The sequence below is a fragment of the Triplophysa dalaica genome, chromosome 12, assembly GCF_015846415.1.
Source record: "Triplophysa dalaica isolate WHDGS20190420 chromosome 12, ASM1584641v1, whole genome shotgun sequence".
NCBI classification, from domain to species: domain Eukaryota; kingdom Metazoa; phylum Chordata; class Actinopteri; order Cypriniformes; family Nemacheilidae; genus Triplophysa; species Triplophysa dalaica.
In genome coordinates, this window is record NC_079553.1 from 15,286,792 (window position 1) to 15,303,720 (window position 16,929).

At 38.0% G+C, this 16,929-nt stretch overlaps 1 protein-coding gene across 1 annotated transcript in view; it reads left to right on the forward strand.

Moving 5' to 3' along the window:
- The window catches only part of adamtsl4 (ADAMTS-like 4), a 48,893-nt gene extending 33,127 nt beyond the window's left edge, over window positions 1-15,766 (forward strand). The window contains 12 exon segments of the mRNA XM_056762393.1: window positions 1,159-1,298; window positions 1,541-1,745; window positions 5,908-6,095; window positions 7,674-7,800; window positions 8,217-8,456; window positions 9,371-9,500; window positions 9,683-9,887; window positions 10,000-10,173; window positions 11,346-11,525; window positions 12,556-12,735; window positions 12,824-12,968; window positions 13,063-15,766. Coding sequence (XP_056618371.1) covers window positions 1,159-1,298; window positions 1,541-1,745; window positions 5,908-6,095; window positions 7,674-7,800; window positions 8,217-8,456; window positions 9,371-9,500; window positions 9,683-9,887; window positions 10,000-10,173; window positions 11,346-11,525; window positions 12,556-12,735; window positions 12,824-12,968; window positions 13,063-13,193 — 2,045 coding nt within the window. The 3' untranslated portion in view covers window positions 13,194-15,766.
- The last annotated feature ends 1,163 nt before the right edge of the window (window positions 15,767-16,929 follow it).

Genomic DNA, 16,929 nt, shown 5'->3' on the forward strand with positions numbered 1-16,929 from the left:
GATGACCGAAGAATTCTTTCCCTGGTGAAGAAAACACCCTTCACAACAATTGGCCAGATCAAGAACACTCTCCAGGAGGTAGGTGTATGTGTGTCAAAGTTAACAATCAAGAGAAGACTTCACCAGAGTGAATACAGAGGGTTCACCACAAGATGTAAACCATTGGTGAGCCTCAAAAACAGGAAGGCCAGATTAGAGTTTGCCAAAAAACATCTAAAAAAGCCTTCACAGTTCTGGAACAACATCCTAAGCACAGATGAGACCAAGATCAACTTGTACCAGAGTGATGGGAAGAGAAGAGTATGGAGAAGGAAAGGAACTGCTCATGATCCTAAGCATACCACCTCATCAGTGAAGCATGGTGGTGGAAATATCATGGTGTGGGCATGTATGGCTGCCAGTGGAACTGGTCCTCTTGTATTTATCGATGATGTGACTGCTGACAAAACAGCAGGATGAATTCTGAAGTGTTTCGGCAATATTATCTGCTCATATTCAGCCAAATGCTTCAGAACTCATTGGACGGCGCTTCACGGCGCCGATGTACAATGACCCAAAGCATACTGCAAAAGCAACCAAAGAGTTTTTGAAGGTAAAGAACTGGACTCTTATGCAATGGCCAAGTCAATCACCTGACCTGAATCCGATTGAACATGCATTTCACTTGCTGAAGACAAAACTGAAGGGAAAATACCCCAAGAACAAGCAGGAACTGAAGAAGGTTGCAGTAGAGGCCTGGCAGAGTATCACCAGGGATGAAACCCAGCGTCTGGTGATGTCTATGCGTTCCAGACTTCAGACTGTAATTGACTGCATAGGATTTGCAACCAAGTATTAAAAAGTGACAGTTTGACTTATGATTATTATTCTTTCCCATTACTTTTGGTCCCTTAACAAGTGGGAGGCACATATGCAAACTGTTGTAATTCCTACACCATTAACCTGATTTGGATGTAAATACCCTCAAATTAAAGCTGACAGTCTGCAGTTAATGCACATCTTGTTCGTTTCATTTGAAATCCATTGTGGTGGTGTATAGACACAAAAATGTTAGAATTTTATCGATGTCCCAATATTTATGGACCTGACTGTATAAGTTAAAAGATTTAATCTAATGTATAATTAACAGTCTTTTCAAAATTTTGTCTCTTGTGGCAGTGGGCCTCGAGCAACAGTGTGAGTTGACCTGTCGACCCGTCCGCTACCGTTTCTACGTCCGCCAGGCGGAGAGGGTACGAGATGGAACTCCGTGTGCAAACAACACACCCAATGATGTGTGTGTGGGAGGCCGCTGTCTGGTGAGATAACACAGTTTTATCATTGAGAATGATAGTTTCAGCATCACTGGCACGAGATCTGTCATGGACGATTCCACTGGTATTAAACTACAAATAAACATCTGCAGAATTTCAGTGATGACATTTTGAGGACAGCGAAACTTAGACCAATGCTCTAAACTGTTGTTGCCTTTCATATTTTTACATTTTAAATTTAATTTTTCAGAATTAATTACACTTTTTTCTTCATTTGTCTATCTCAGAGCGAGGGTTGTGATGGTGTGTTAGGTTCAGGGTTGCTTCGGGATCGCTGTGGTGTGTGTGGAGGTGAGGAGGGAACCTGCGAGAGGGTCTCAGGAAGTTTTATGAACACGAGCGTTCCACTGGGTTACCACAAAATCTTGGATATCCCACCCAGAGCCACGGCTATCAACATCACTGAGAGACGAGCCAGCCCCAACTACCTGGGTACAAATTTGTGTGTTTGTGTTGTTTGTTTATCGTTGTGGGACATTTTCATTATAATTTCTCACTGTCCCTCAAACATGTATGAGCATGTATTAATTAATTTACAGAATCTAGCTACCTATTCTTATAGATACATATTAAACAGTTACTTCCCAATTCAGTTGAAATGATGTCAATGCATTTGGTTTTCTCTTTGAAAAGAGCAGCGCTCAGCGTTTTTTTATGTTGCTAGGAAACCACCGAGACAGCTGTCCTGTCAGTCAAGGATTATAGCGTGAGCTCTCTAATTGCTGTTAACTGTCATATTATTAGAAACTTTAAAAAGGTACAAGCACAGGTCGCTTGCTCTGACATTGCTTGGTTAACCCACGTCAGTCAACACAAGTTTCTCCTTCATCATTTGCAGTCTCTGGATGTTTCAAGCAACTATAAAATTCCATCACCACATCGCAAGGCCTATCTCTTCTTTATTCGATTGGAGAATGGGAAAAAAAGGCACATGACGTCAAGCGCATTTCTGCTCTGAGTTTCTGCTTCGGGCGCTCCAAGCACTCTGCCAAAAAGTGAGGCCCAGCAGACAGCGATCACATGCGTTACTTCCAGGAGCGTCGGCGCCACGTCGAGATGAAAGTAGTTCAACTTTTCAGAATGCCGCACGCTCAGCCAAAAACTCAAATTTGCCATTTATTTACTCCTAAGATTGTTTGTTAAATCCGCAGCCCTCTCTGGTTCATATAATGGGAGTCTATGGGTTCCGCCGTTCTAAGAGTTCCTAAATCAAATAATTCCAAAAAGCGGCTCCTGTCTACATGTTGATGTTTCGTGAAGCGAATCGTTTGATATTTTCATCAAACCGAACGTCATTTTTGATAATATTAGCAATAATGTGCAGCCTCGAAACACAATCGCATTAGCGCCACCTGCAGAAGAGGAGTGTTGAGGCTGTACAGTATGGCTAATATTATTAAAAATGACGTTCAAATTTATGAAAACATAGAGCGAGTCACTTCACGAAACGTCAACATGTTGCCAGGAGCCACTTTTTGGATTAGCACGACTTGCTTAAATGGGCTTCCACTTTTTCGCTTCACTATAGACACACCCACTTCCTGGCGGCAAGGGTCACCTGTCACTTGTGACGCTGCATGTTGCTAGTATACCAATAAAATGAATGACATCACCTAGCTTTGTCGCTGGGTGTCGCTGGCCCTTTAAAGATCACTTGGAAGAATGCTTTTCTATTTAGTTGTAGTGTGTAATATAACTGTTTGTGCAAAAATATGACAAAATAGTCTGTGATTTTGCTTGAAAATTTTAATCATTATCTACTGAAAACTTTTCAGTTCCATAACCTGCAAATTGCATTTGTGTATGCCAAAGTGAGGCACATAGACTGCTTTCATAGTGCTTTTTGTTGTTTAAACTATTCCTTTAAATTGCAGAAGAAGATTAATTAAATTAGCCTAATTTAAAACAGGAGAAGTTTATTGGAATTTCTTACTATGACGTGCAACGTGAAATTTATGAGTGTGTGTGTGCGTATGAGCACACTTATACCCACTGGCTTACATCACAGATCTAGGTATGTTCCTGGCGGCTGGTGTGAGACTAGCATGAATACATCTTTGTTTCAGGGGGAATACCAAGATGAGGGAGACCAAAAGTGAGCTGCGACCTTGTGCCAAATATTCAGCTTATAAACAACAGCAATCACCAGAAAGAAATGAAAATCATGTTTCAAATTCATCACAGCTGCTATGGAGTCACCCTTACAGGATCTGAAAGCATGAACTCCTTCATTCACAACTCTGTCTCAGCAGATATGTCTTCATGAAGTGTCTTGTGTCATTGTCCTCTCCTAAATATCAGTCCGAACATGACTTAGGAATGCACTAACTAATGACGGCCGTATCTGCGTGAGTTTAATGTGCAGGATTAAGTAATGTGGGGCATGTTTTTGTAAGTGAATTCGACCCTGAGTCAGAGTCATGGACATGTCTGTGTTTGTATCTCTGAACGCCCAGGTCTATTTCTGTGTATGTGTGAGATTGTGCCTTGGAGGCAGAAAACTGTAGTAGACCAAACACAGAGTTAAACGGACAGTACTGTTGTTTCCCCAACCGTCTTTTCGTCTGCCTTTTTGGTGCCTCCCTTTTATTCTCTCTGCCCCAGTTTTATTGCTCAGACGTTGCTCTTTTTCAAAATTGTTAAAGTTTGATTTAGGGATATTTTGAATTTAGACTCCAAAACCAAGCTTAACCAGTAAATGTCAATGTACCATAAGGTTTGTTTAAATGCGAGATAGTTATATTATTAGTCACAATCCAAACACAATCCGGAAAAGAAATTGGGGTGATGCGCGCACACGTCCGATGAAATGGTCTAAAGTCAGTATAATGTTTAAAGTGGACTATCAAAATAAAGTCAAATGCTGTCCCTAAATATGCACAAATACACTGCCAGTATCAAATCTTGTCATATTTTGAGTATTCCACTTTCTATCGTTTTATATTAAAAACTTTGGTAATGTAAACACATGGTTGGGAATATCCAGCATTGCTGATCATGCCCAAATGAGGGAAAATCTGGGTCATATTTAGTGTTGGGTGTAACTAGTACCTAAGTCATTAGTTCCTGTAATTGAATTACTTTACCCCTTGGAAAAGTAAAGTAAGCGATTACGCTGTAATTTAAGATTTCTGTAATTTGATTACAGTTTCTTCTGATGTACAGTAATTTAACTAAACACTTGTGTAATATAATCTATCTGTGTGCAAAAGTGGAATTGATATCAAAATCATAAAGTCTAAATTTAAAATGTATGTATAATTATGTATAATTCTCACATTTCTAATATGTCGGTCAGTTAATAAAACTAGTTTATGTAGTTTTATATTATTTATTTGAATGAATTGAAAGAGACGTTTCAGGTCGATCTTTGAATCACTTAATTAACCAAAGTTGATATAGGATATGGAAAGTAATTAGTAATAAGTTATTAAATACTTTTTGGAGAGAGTCATTCGTACAGTAATGTAATTACACTATTGAATGTGTAATTAGTAACTAGTATTTAATTACTTTTTCTGAGTAATTTGCCCAACATTGGTCAAATTATGAACATGGACAACAAAACGAGTCTTTTGAATTGAGATAAGGTGAATAAATAAGCTTTCTATTGATGTATGAGTTGTAAGAATATGTCAATATCTGGCTGAGATACAAAACTCAGTAATCTGAGATTGCGAAAAAAACAAAATTTTGAAAAAATTGCCTTTGAAGTTGTTAATCAAAGGCACTGTGGCAGGCCATCCACTCACAAGTTTTATATATTTAAAGTAGGAAATTTCCTAAATGTCTTCATGGAACATGATCTTTCTTAATATCCTAATGATTCTTGACATAAAAGAAAAATCTATAATTTTGACCCATAATGTATTTTTGTCTTTTACTAAAAATGTTCCTGTGCTACTTAAGACTGGTTTTGTGATCCAGGGTCACATATATTATAAACAAACTTATTGTGAAAAGTTAAACTGTTCGAGAAACCCTTTTCAGACTTTAAGACTTTTTTTATTTAAGATTTTAAAAACATTAAAAGAAACATGATGACTTACATTTATAAATACATTAATGAGCTCATACTGAGAGGTTTTATTTTTAGTTTCCTGATATCCTTGCCTTTTTATTCTTGTTGACACGTGTGCACTCAACTCATCCTGAAAGAGCTCTATAAATTCCTAATTGCCTATGATGTGTGATTATGGTAGGAAACTCTTAAAACATCAACATCTTCAGAGCCTCACGGGCGACATTCATGTCTGTTATTATCGACAGCTTTAAATTTGCAACAGTTTACGAGACAAAATCTAATTATCAGTCTTCTAAATCTGAGACCTTGAAGCAGTAATGCTACTGAAAAGGAAATTTGGAGTTGTTAGCAGACTGTTTAAACTGTTCATTCCCTGGAAATACATCATTAAACGTGATCGGGAACAATCAATGCAAAAGGCTTTTGCTTCTAAAAAAGAAGTCGTGGAGCATTTCTTTTGTTCTTGTATGGGAGCTTCTTTGAATTTTTTTGAGTTTCTTAGTCCCAGGTCACTATATGCTTCTATTGAACGTCTCCATTAAATTAATTCAGATTTATGTGTCTGTGCAGCCCTGCGCAGTGGAACGGGTCAGTCTGTTGTGAACGGACGGTGGGCAGTCGATCCGCCAGGCGAGTATCAGGCCGGGGGGACCACCTTCCTTTACAGTCGCCCGAAAACTGTTCCTCAGGAGCAGGGGGAAGAGAAAGGAGAGTCTCTCACTGCACCTGGACCCACGACAGCCCAACTGCAGTTATACGTAAGCACCCGTCCCGCACACACACGTTCATATAATGTGTTAGGGTAATGTAAAAAAAGGTAGACTGGTTTGGCTCACTTCTGTGATGGAAAACAAACTCTAGAGAGAAGGATGAGGTTTGCTGGATTAATGGATGGAAGAAATGAGGTCACCGGGTGTTGATATGCTCGTGTTGATTTAATTGATGAGATTATGTGTGCATAATCCTTCAGAACTATTGTTAGGAATTCCATAATTCTCCCTAAAGGGTCTATATCAAGAAAGTTTCCTTTTATTCACAGTTATTTAGCAGACGGTTTTATCCAAAGCCATATGTTACGGGCATCCCATGACGTTTGCGTTGTTTTTAAGTGAAGCTACGTAACAATTTTGCAAACGAACACATTTTTCAAACACTGACATTGACGTCACAAGGATGAGTAGAATTCAGAACCCGGAAATTTCTGTCTGGAACATTATATCTTTTTTTCAGACATATATTTTACGTTTGACTTCACATCCGATGGTTCCAATGAGATAAGCGCAAACCCACAGTAGTTTATGTTTAAAAAAACAACTTCAGAGGATCCTCACAGCTTGAAATGATAAAAAACGCCTCTTCTTCGTGTGATTGACTGAGACACATTGAGGTCAGAAGTGGGATATTCCAACTTGAATGTTCCCTTCTCAACTTAAAATGCAGAATTAATGCAAAAGTTTACCCAAAAATGAAAACTCTGTCAACATTTGCTCACCCTCTTGTCATTTTAAACCTGTATGACATTCTTTCTTGAGAAGAACGCAAAAGAAGATATTTTGAAGACTCTTGGTAGGCCTAAACAAAACCATTGACTGTTTTATGTCCTTACAATACAAGTGAATGGGTACCGCCGTTGTTCAGTCACCAATATTCTTTAAAATATGTTTTTTGTGTTCTGCAGAAGAAAGAAAGACAATAGGTTGAGTAACTGATGAGGGAATCTTTATTTTTGGAGGAACTATCCCTTTAAGCTCCACAGCATCTTTGACATGTCTGTCATCTCCGAAGATTCTCCAGCACCAGCAATTCGGTTAATGTCAGTCATGCAATGCTTGTCCCTCCACCGCAACAATGATTAAGACATCTTTACAGCTCAACAAAAACATGATGTGTATTCAATTTGTTAAGTGCTGTAGCAAAAACAAGAATCACATTTCTGCTTTTAAACGCTCTGAAATCTATTGCTTCATAGCCTAACTAAGGAATGAGTCTTAATTATCGTCGGTGTTTATCGGCAGCATGTGACAGATGATACTGACAGAGCTTATCTTGTTTTGAAGCTCAAACATTCCTGTAAACGTACATAAGCCTGATAAATACTAACAGAGGGGGTTGAAAATGACGACATTGAGGTTGATTGTAGATTATTTTTAGTTTATTTGGATAGTAAGAGAACGAGTATCTAAACCACTGTTTGGTATGTGAGTGTGTAGGTGTGTGTTTTATGCGTCTTTCCTTCACATCTGTGATATATGGCTGATACTGAATGGAATGCTGTCATGAAGTGAAACATGGCCGAGTATATTAACCTGTTTTTCTCTCTCTCTTCTTCGCTGTAGATTATTTTCCACAGGCAGAATCCAGGCATAGACTATGAATATTACATCCCAGTGGAGAAACCGAGAGATGGAGAGAGAGAAGTACACAGAGAAAAGGACCAAGGAAGAGGGGCACTCAGAGAAATCAGTGAGTCTCTAGTAACATCTCCGTTTCTGTTTGTCTCTCCTCGCACTGTGTTCTCGTCTCTCATCCTAAATCTATTGTGTTTATGTGCATGTCTGTATGGCTCAGACGTATTTCATTTGAGCCGTCTTGTTTCATTTCTCTGTCGGCTCTTAATGTCCGTCGTTGCAACCTTTTAAGGTCATTGGAGGAAAATGGGCTCGTGATCGTCTGTATGTCTGTGGATAGAGAGGATATGAAGAATTTTTGTGAGATTGGGGTCACAGTTAAGAGAGTGTGTATGAGATGAGGCATAGAGCAGGGCTCTGTTCCAACCCTACCGAAAAAATGTGCCTGTTTGGAATTTACTTAGTCCACGAAACATACAATGTTGTCTAGTTTGGGAACATGTTTATTTTAATTCTCTCTCTGTTTTTCAGGTGCTGTTGAGAACCCTGCTGGTTTTTCTCCTGTTTCCTCTTCAACGCAGTTTTCTTTCTCTTCCTCATCATCTTCCTCCACATCTGATCGATGGCCGGCAGAGAGGCCCCGCCCACCAGGCACAGGATCCAATCGTAACGCCCGGATCCCTCCCCGCACAGACCTCCCATTGGACAATCAGCCTCCGTTCGTGTGGCGCAGAGGTGCTCTGTCAGAATGTTCAGCCACCTGCGGCAAAGGTCAGAGTTCAATGTAGCTCTGAGTATGTTTTTCTCAGGACGGGTACACAAGAGATTTTTACTTTTTACGATTATAAAAGTGTGTTTTTGCCGTAATTATGAATGGAGAGGATTGTTGTGTTTATGTCTAATACGGGTGCTGGATACAGTCGGGAAACATGAACCCAGTGCCCACTGAGGGGAAACCAAAGGTACACAGCGCACATGTGCCAAACTGTTCTGGAGTTTCACTGTGTTTATTTGATGGAGTTACCGTGCCTTGCCAACAGCTTGTCTCTGTTTTTGATTAACCTGATTTACTGAGCGTGAATTTGATCTTTACTGCCCCCTTGTGGTTAATTTTAACTGTTTCAAATGGTTTACAGCTGGTGTTCTTTAGGGTTCTTATAGATACGGCTGGAAAAGTGAAACATGGGGGACGGAGTCCAGGGAGTTATTTTTATATTTTTATGAAAATCACCTTAAAATGATTTTCAGCTTTTAAACTGCTCTCCAAACGCTATGCACATTTCAGACATTAATTTAGTGCCATTTTATGGATCTGTGCTTAAAAATAATGTAAAATAAAAAATATATGTTCCCAACTACAGTTCCCCTAGTACATTTCGGCCATTGTCACCACTGGTTAAACAGTATATAGTGTGAGCGCATGCCCATTTGGTTTGATGAGAAATATTTGAATTAATGTTGACATCTTGACATTGGAATGCCGTCTTGATCAATCTGAGCTCAGTTTGTGACATTGGAGACATCTTAATGAAGACTTGATTTGTGTATTTATTCCATAAGTCATATCTGAAACCCAGGTGAAAACATTTACATTTGCTCACCACTTGATGTCTAGGAGAAATCAATGATATATTAAAGTGATCATTTTTCTGTTATTTGCCTTTCTTATGTATGTGTGTTTGTAGGCTCCCAATATAGAGAGATTGTGTGTGTGAACAGACACACAAATCAAGAAGTCCACGACAGAAGGTGTGACTCCGCAGCCAAACCTGCCCCAGAAGAGGAACCATGCAACATCCATCCATGCCCACCATTGTGAGTAACCGTGTGTACATGTCACAGACATTTTGCGAGGCAGTGGCTTAAACCAAACACTTATGTACCAAATTTAATGCAGATCAGGCCACCATATCGAAAAATCTTGTTAAATTAACCCTCAGACCCATAGATGTATATATAAGCATCAGGTATATATTAACCTGTGTATGTGTGTCTAGCTGGGACATGGGGCCATGGTCAGAATGCAGTGTCTCGTGCGGCAGGGGCGTGCAGCAGCGGCACATACAGTGCAGGCAGAGTTTCGGGAATCGCTCTACAATGGTTCATCCTCAGCGATGTGCTAGTCTCACCAGGCCCAACTCCACTCAGTCCTGCAACCTGCGAGTCTGCTCCCACTGGGAGATCAGCACCAACTGGAGCACGGTAAAACATGTCTGAGACATTAGAAGTGTTCCTTAAGAAAAACATACATACAATGTGTTGACTGAAGAACATGAATGTTTTATCAAATGTTATGAATTTGTTTATTCCTTAGTGCTCAGTGGATTGTGGAGTGGGAAAGAGAACCAGGAGCGTACGCTGTGTCAGTGATCATGGAAGTGATGTCAGTGAGAGGGAGTGCAATGACAGGCTCCGCCCACAACAATCGGAAGACTGTCAAATGGGACCCTGTGTCTCAAACTGGTACTTCACGGATTGGACAAACGCTGTGAGTACCGACCAGTGAGATTCATGCTCGTTTTTTTGTAAAATGCAATGACATGTTACTTAAAAAGAACCTTTGGTATAGAGAGATGTTTGGCTTAATATATTAACAATGGCATCGACTTTGTAAATGTGAAAATAAAAACCAGTGTAACTGTCACAGTATTCAAAAATGTAGAAAACATATTTTTACTCAGAGGCCACCATTTATTTGCACCATATCCGTGACATCAAATGGTTGTACCCAAAACCCGTCCTCTTTATGCTACAGCAATATACACACATTTTCCAATTATAAAAGTAAAATATGAGACATCAAACATAAGATCGAATATATAAATACACAGGGACATTAGGTGGCGCTATGTCCTCTTGACACAAGCCAGCCTGCCAGCCATAAAATAATAATTCGTTCAGCATCAGTAAGTGTCTCTTCAAGGTAAACCTCCATTAGTCCATACTAGTCTTAAATGTCTTAAAGACGGTCGTTTAAAACTATTTAAGACATCAGCAGCCATCATAATCACATTTGATAAACACAAAAAAAGATGCTTGTGGTTTGGTTATTTATTCTGTATTAGATCACACGTGAATATTAGCCCCATCAGCTAATGACAGAGAAGACAATAACGTTAGGGTACTGATGTTGATAAATCAACATCAAGAAGTCAAAATCTGGATAAAATGCATTTTATAATGGCTAAAAAAATTGTGTATAATAAATTCGAAATGATTTTGGTGATTAATATGTATGTTTGTATTGTTTCTGATCAACAATATAAAAATGAATGACAATTCACAAAATAGCGTTTTTATTTTCTTTTTTTATTATTTTAGCATCATTTATGTATATATACCTTTTTTATCCTACAGCACCTTGTATTTACTGAAGAACTGATTAGTGTGTCTGTGTTTAGTTTGGGTGTCAATGCGTGCAACCATTTTACGTTATTGAAAAAGAACATGGCGGCCTTCTTAGGTTAAAATGAGTGTTACATTTAGTTTTTTTTTTAAAGAATTGAAAATATTTGATGTATTTCTAACTACAAATGCTTGTAGTGTATGGCTATTACAACATATTAATAAGACATAAATCTCTCTATATACTGGATTCCTTTTAAGATTTTTACCGGCAAGTTTAATATAATAGCTTGTTACTCTCTTTTATTCTTTTAGTGTTCTGCATCATGCGGTCCAGGTGTCCAGCGGAGAGATGTGGTGTGTTTGTCTAGAGGAGGGAGGAGAGAAGGAGATGGAGGAGGAGATTGTGTGGAGGACAAACCGGCCGATATGAAGGCCTGTAACGGGGGTCCCTGCACACCCACCAACCTTTGGTACACCGGACAGTGGGGACAGGTGAGACTGGATTGAGGTGGACTGTCTCTGTTCAACAAGGAAGTATATAGAACAGATCAGAATGGAATTTGTCAAACAAAGAATAGTTTGAACGTAGAATAGACAACAACATTTGAATTTAATATTTGAAGTTAAAGGGATAGTTCAACCAAAAATAGAAATTCAGTCACCATTTAATCATGCTCAAGTTGTTCCAAATCTGTCTACATTTCTTTGTTATGATAAACACAAAGACAGATATTTGGAAGAATGCTTTTAACCAAACAGTTCTTGGACCCCATTGACTTACATATAAGGAAAAGTTACTATATCATTTTTTGTTCTATTGAACATATTTTAAAGAATGTTGGAATGCAAACAGTTCTGGGGCACTTTTGACTACCATTGTCAGATTTCCTACTGGGTAGTCAATGGGTTTGAAGGACTGTTTGGTTAAACGCGTTCATCCAAATATCTTTCTCTGTTTTACCAAACAAAGAAATGTATACAGATTTGGAACAACTAGAGTGAGTAATTCATGGCAGAATATTCATTTTTGGGTGAACTTTCCCTTTAAACAGAACAAAAAGTAGATGAGACTAGCATTGCAAACAATGTATTGTAATAAGGCAAATAGAATATAGTGACAATAGATCAGAATAATGTCAAATAGTATTAACAATCAAGTGAATAGAATAGAATACACTCTTAAAAATAAAGGTGCTTAACGATGCCATAGAGGAACTTTTTTTGTCAAAATAGTTCCATAAAGAACCTTTAACAGCTGAAGAACTTTTTTGTTTTAAGAAAAGGTTCTTTGTGGTAAAAAGGTTCTTCAGATTAAAAAAAGGTAAGAAAGAGATGGTTCTTTAAAGAACCTTTGATTTAATGGTTCTTACAATGGCATCGCTGTGAAGAACCTTTTAAGCACCCTTATTTTTAAGAGTGAAGAACAGAACAGAACAGAGCAGAATAGAATAGAATATAACATGCCTGTAGTGTTGGTCTGTCTCATTGAGACATGTCAAGCTGGACTGTCTCTGTTCAACAGTGCAATGCTGCGTGTGGGAATGGAACCCAGCGCAGGGACGTCATCTGCGTAAAAAAGACAGGAAGTGACTTCACAGTGACCAGTGCCAGAGAGTGTTTACACCTGGAGAAACCGTCCCCAATTCAGCCGTGTGAACTACAGCCCTGCAAACCGCAGTGGTTCACAACCGAATGGACCTCGGTGAGGATGACGTTACCTGAACATGATGTGAGGATGACGTTCCCCCAGCATCTTCTCTCATTCTGACATCACTCTCTCTTTCCTCCAGTGTTCTCAATCCTGCGGCGATGGCATGCAGACTCGTGAGGTACGCTGTCTGACTGTGGACAAACAGCAAAGCTCAGCCTGCAACCTCGAATCCAAACCTGCACACGAACAATCTTGCAACACAATACCCTGCAGCCCCTTTGAAGGTGTGTATGTGTGTTTAAATGATTGAGAGGAAAAATATAAATGTATATGAATATTTGAAATGTATCTGAATAAAGGTTTTGTGTCTCTTTGCAGATGAGAACTGTAAAGACAGACGACATAATTGTGTAACTGTGGTTCAGGCTCGACTTTGCGTCTACTCTTATTACAAGACCGCCTGCTGCGCTTCCTGTACACAGAGTGCCCAGCGGGCCAAAAGACAATGACACTACAAGGGTTAAAGGTCAAACAGATGTCGACCTAGCGCTTACTGAGATTAACTACAGGCCAATCAGAGCCTAAACCTAAGCCAATCAGTGATTCGTTTGTAGAAAACATAAAAAAATTGCCAATCAGAGCCTACATCAAATCTAAATGGAATGAACTGAGATTAGATCTGGAACCCTTTAAAACGAAAGTTCAAAACATGGGTTCATTAGGAACGACTTCATCGAGATCTCTGCACAACAGTAGCTTTATTACCAGTGATGAAGATTCACCAGTGCTTGGACTGTTTAGTACACTATACTATCAGTGAGGATGCCAAACACCTTTAACTAAACAAATGCACTGATGTCACAGGTCCATTTTCTGGACACTTATATGAAGATAATAATAATCTCTTTGTCACACACATGTCACATGAAGTGTTTCACAAGATAATCGACAGAATTTAAAGAAATATCACGGGTATTTTGTTTAATAAGCAGGAACCCAAAAAAAAAATTCTGTCACTCACCTTTGACTTGTTCCAAATCTTTATTAATTTCTTTGTTCTGTTTAACGCAGAGAGACATTTGGAAGAATGCATATAACCAAAGAGATATTGCCCCTCATTGAGTCCCATATACAATGGTAGTCGGAAGTGCCCCAGGACTGTTTGCTGTCCTACATTCTTCAAAATGTCTTTTGTGTTCAATGTGTGGGACTCAATGGGGTGCAATATCTGTTTGGTTAGAAGCATTATTCCAAATATCTTTCTCTGTATTCATCAGAACAAAGACATGTTTACAGATTTTGAACAACTCGATGATGAGCAAATGATGACACAAATTTATTTTTGGGTGAACTATCCCTTTAAGAATACCAGATTCTACAAACATATACACTTTTGCTGCCATCAAGTCATGTCAGAATGATTATTTGCGAGATAAACACACAAGAATGTCGCAAACAAAACTTGACTCAATCTGAGTTGGGGGTGTGGCAATCTTGTGCAAAGAAAGGTTTTCCTGTAAATTAACTGTCAATATTTTTTATAAATATTTGAAAATATATAAAATAATACATTTCAATATTACAATATAATGAATATAAGGAATTTTGCTTTTCATATATTAAAAATAAGCACTTGGTTCCAATATATGGAAATGTATTATTTAATATATTGCATAACGTTTTCTAGTATATTACCATTTATTATGGTTTCGTGAGGGCAATTAAAGAATCTTGGAGGAAGCAAATTGCTATTGCTGAGTTTTAGTTGTGAATGTTGCGTGTATTTATTTTGTACATATTTTTTGTACTGTTGATGAAGAATAGAGATAAAATTTGCCCACGATTCTCTGTGGCAGCAAGAGATTGATAAGCAAACACGCATGTACCTACACATGCTTTATTCTTCATTGTGTTGCCCAAAGTGCCCTTTTTTTTTTTTTGAGAAAACATAAAATTGCCCAATTCGTCCATCTGTTTTGACCTAAAGAACCACATCTATGTTATGATTTTGTTTTTAATTGCCAAGAGGATTTGAAGGCAGCAGTAGAATAACCCCCCCCCCCCAAAGCACTCACTTTGGCTTAGACCCTAATTTGTATTATACACAAATATTAAAAGTCCTACAATATTATCATAATACAGTATACATGTGCTCATAGCTGTCTGAATGTATGACCCACAACTGTTCTAAATGTTTTACATATGATATAAAGAGTTAATATCTGATTCTTTCTTCCTTTACATAATGAACTTCCGGTCAGTTTGGTCAGAATGTATCAGTCATTTAATACTTCATATATGCTCCAGGTTTTTTCATTAGTTGCCCACAATATAAATTCAGAAATGGGTATTATTGAACACTCCGAAGCCATACCAGTTTTAATATTACTATCATGAGATTTAAGACTTTGTTTTTTCTGTGCATTCCCTGTTTTTAACATGTCATCACAAGCCCTGCTTTTGTTGAATGATTTTTAGTTACGATACTGGTGCTTTGTATGTTAATCATGTTAGGATATAATGTTACATATAAAGCGTCATTTTACAGCCAAAACAACATACAGTTTAGGATTGTCCATCAGGATCAACTTCGGGTTCTTACGTATGAAACATGTGAACTTCTGTTACCAGCCCATAGCTATAACCACTAGGTTTCCCCAACCTCTTATACAAATGAGCAATTGAAATAAGCAGAATGCATAGATAAATCATGCAGAAGGGGTGGGTTTCTTTTTCAGTAAAACGTCAAAATTGGTTTGTGTATTTGTTTGTGTGTGTGTGTGTGTGTACGTGCGTGTATATATGTTTGTTGTGCCTGAGAATTTATGTATATATTCTGTTTGTATAGCATCACATACATTTAATCCATTAGCAGATACACTATGTAAGACTAGAAAGAATTTTATATATAAAACATTGTTATTTATCTATAATAAAAAACATATAATTTATTTGTTTTCTTAAATGGAGCAGTTACTGTGTTCAAAATCAACTCATGGTAAAAATTTCTTATTGCTTTGTTATGAAAAATGTGTGAATTTTACCACAATTATTATTCATAATAAACAATCCTCAAATCAGACCACTGTTTTGATATTCTTTGATTTGGCTTATTTACCGCTAATACAGTTCCCAATGATGCTCTCGTATAATTATTTTACTAAACCTAACAGTTACATTTGATAAAATATCATTAACAAAATGTGATAAATGATTTACATGAAATTCCAATTTAGTTATATGTGGGCACTTCAAAGTGTCATCACATTAAACAGCAAAATATAAAAACCAAGAAGAAAAGAGAACAAACTATTTTCAAACAAAACTTAAAAAAAAGTTTATATGCATTGAATGAGCCATTAAATGTTAGTGGAAATATGCTGTTCCTAATCTTGTTTTATTCTGCTCATTCGTGTTGTGATCAGTTAGTTTAAACATAGGATACACAAAAAAATATAAAAGTTAATCTTGTTCTGAAGAAAAAAATAAAGCATTATTTGGCTGAAGGCCTAAAATATACACAAAAATAGTTTCAGTGCTGTCTGTAGTGACTTTGGATAAGGCCTACAGTCATCTCTAGTCGTTTCTGATCTCGTTACGATTTACTGCATAGACTGACTCTCGCCAGAAGGGGGCTGTGTTCCGATGCTTCAGGTTTAACTAAAATGGACTCAGATCGGGTCCAAAACCCCAACATGTGTGCTGACATGTCCGGAGTGCAAGGGGTTAATTGAGAATCTGCGTGTGTTTTGAGGTAGATTTCTGTGCTAAACCACCTGTCAGACCTTAAGAGGAAATCATAAACCTAAGCTTTGATGATTGACACTGTCTATATGCGCATGTAAAGACTATACAAAACTGTCCGTCACAATGAGAGGAGATCGTAATCTAGGGCACTATAGAGGCAGATGGTGACCTTTTCACTGTACCCCGCAAGGCACATTTGGAACATAGAGCTCCGTGTTAATCTTAACTGTCACCCTCATTATTCATGACTCATAACACTGTTAGCCTACATAATCTCAAACATCCTTTAGAATTGTATGACATTGGCAAAAGCCCTATGATAAAAGACATGAAATGATTATCAAAACAATCCGTTTAACAAGTGAACACCACAGAAGGTTTACCTATAGACACCGAAATGATATACACATGGCTATTGTCTAAAAATTACAGCAGTTCGTGTGTGTTCAGCACCACGGTCAGAGCTCGATGCGATAACAATGGGCGTTTTAGGGACTA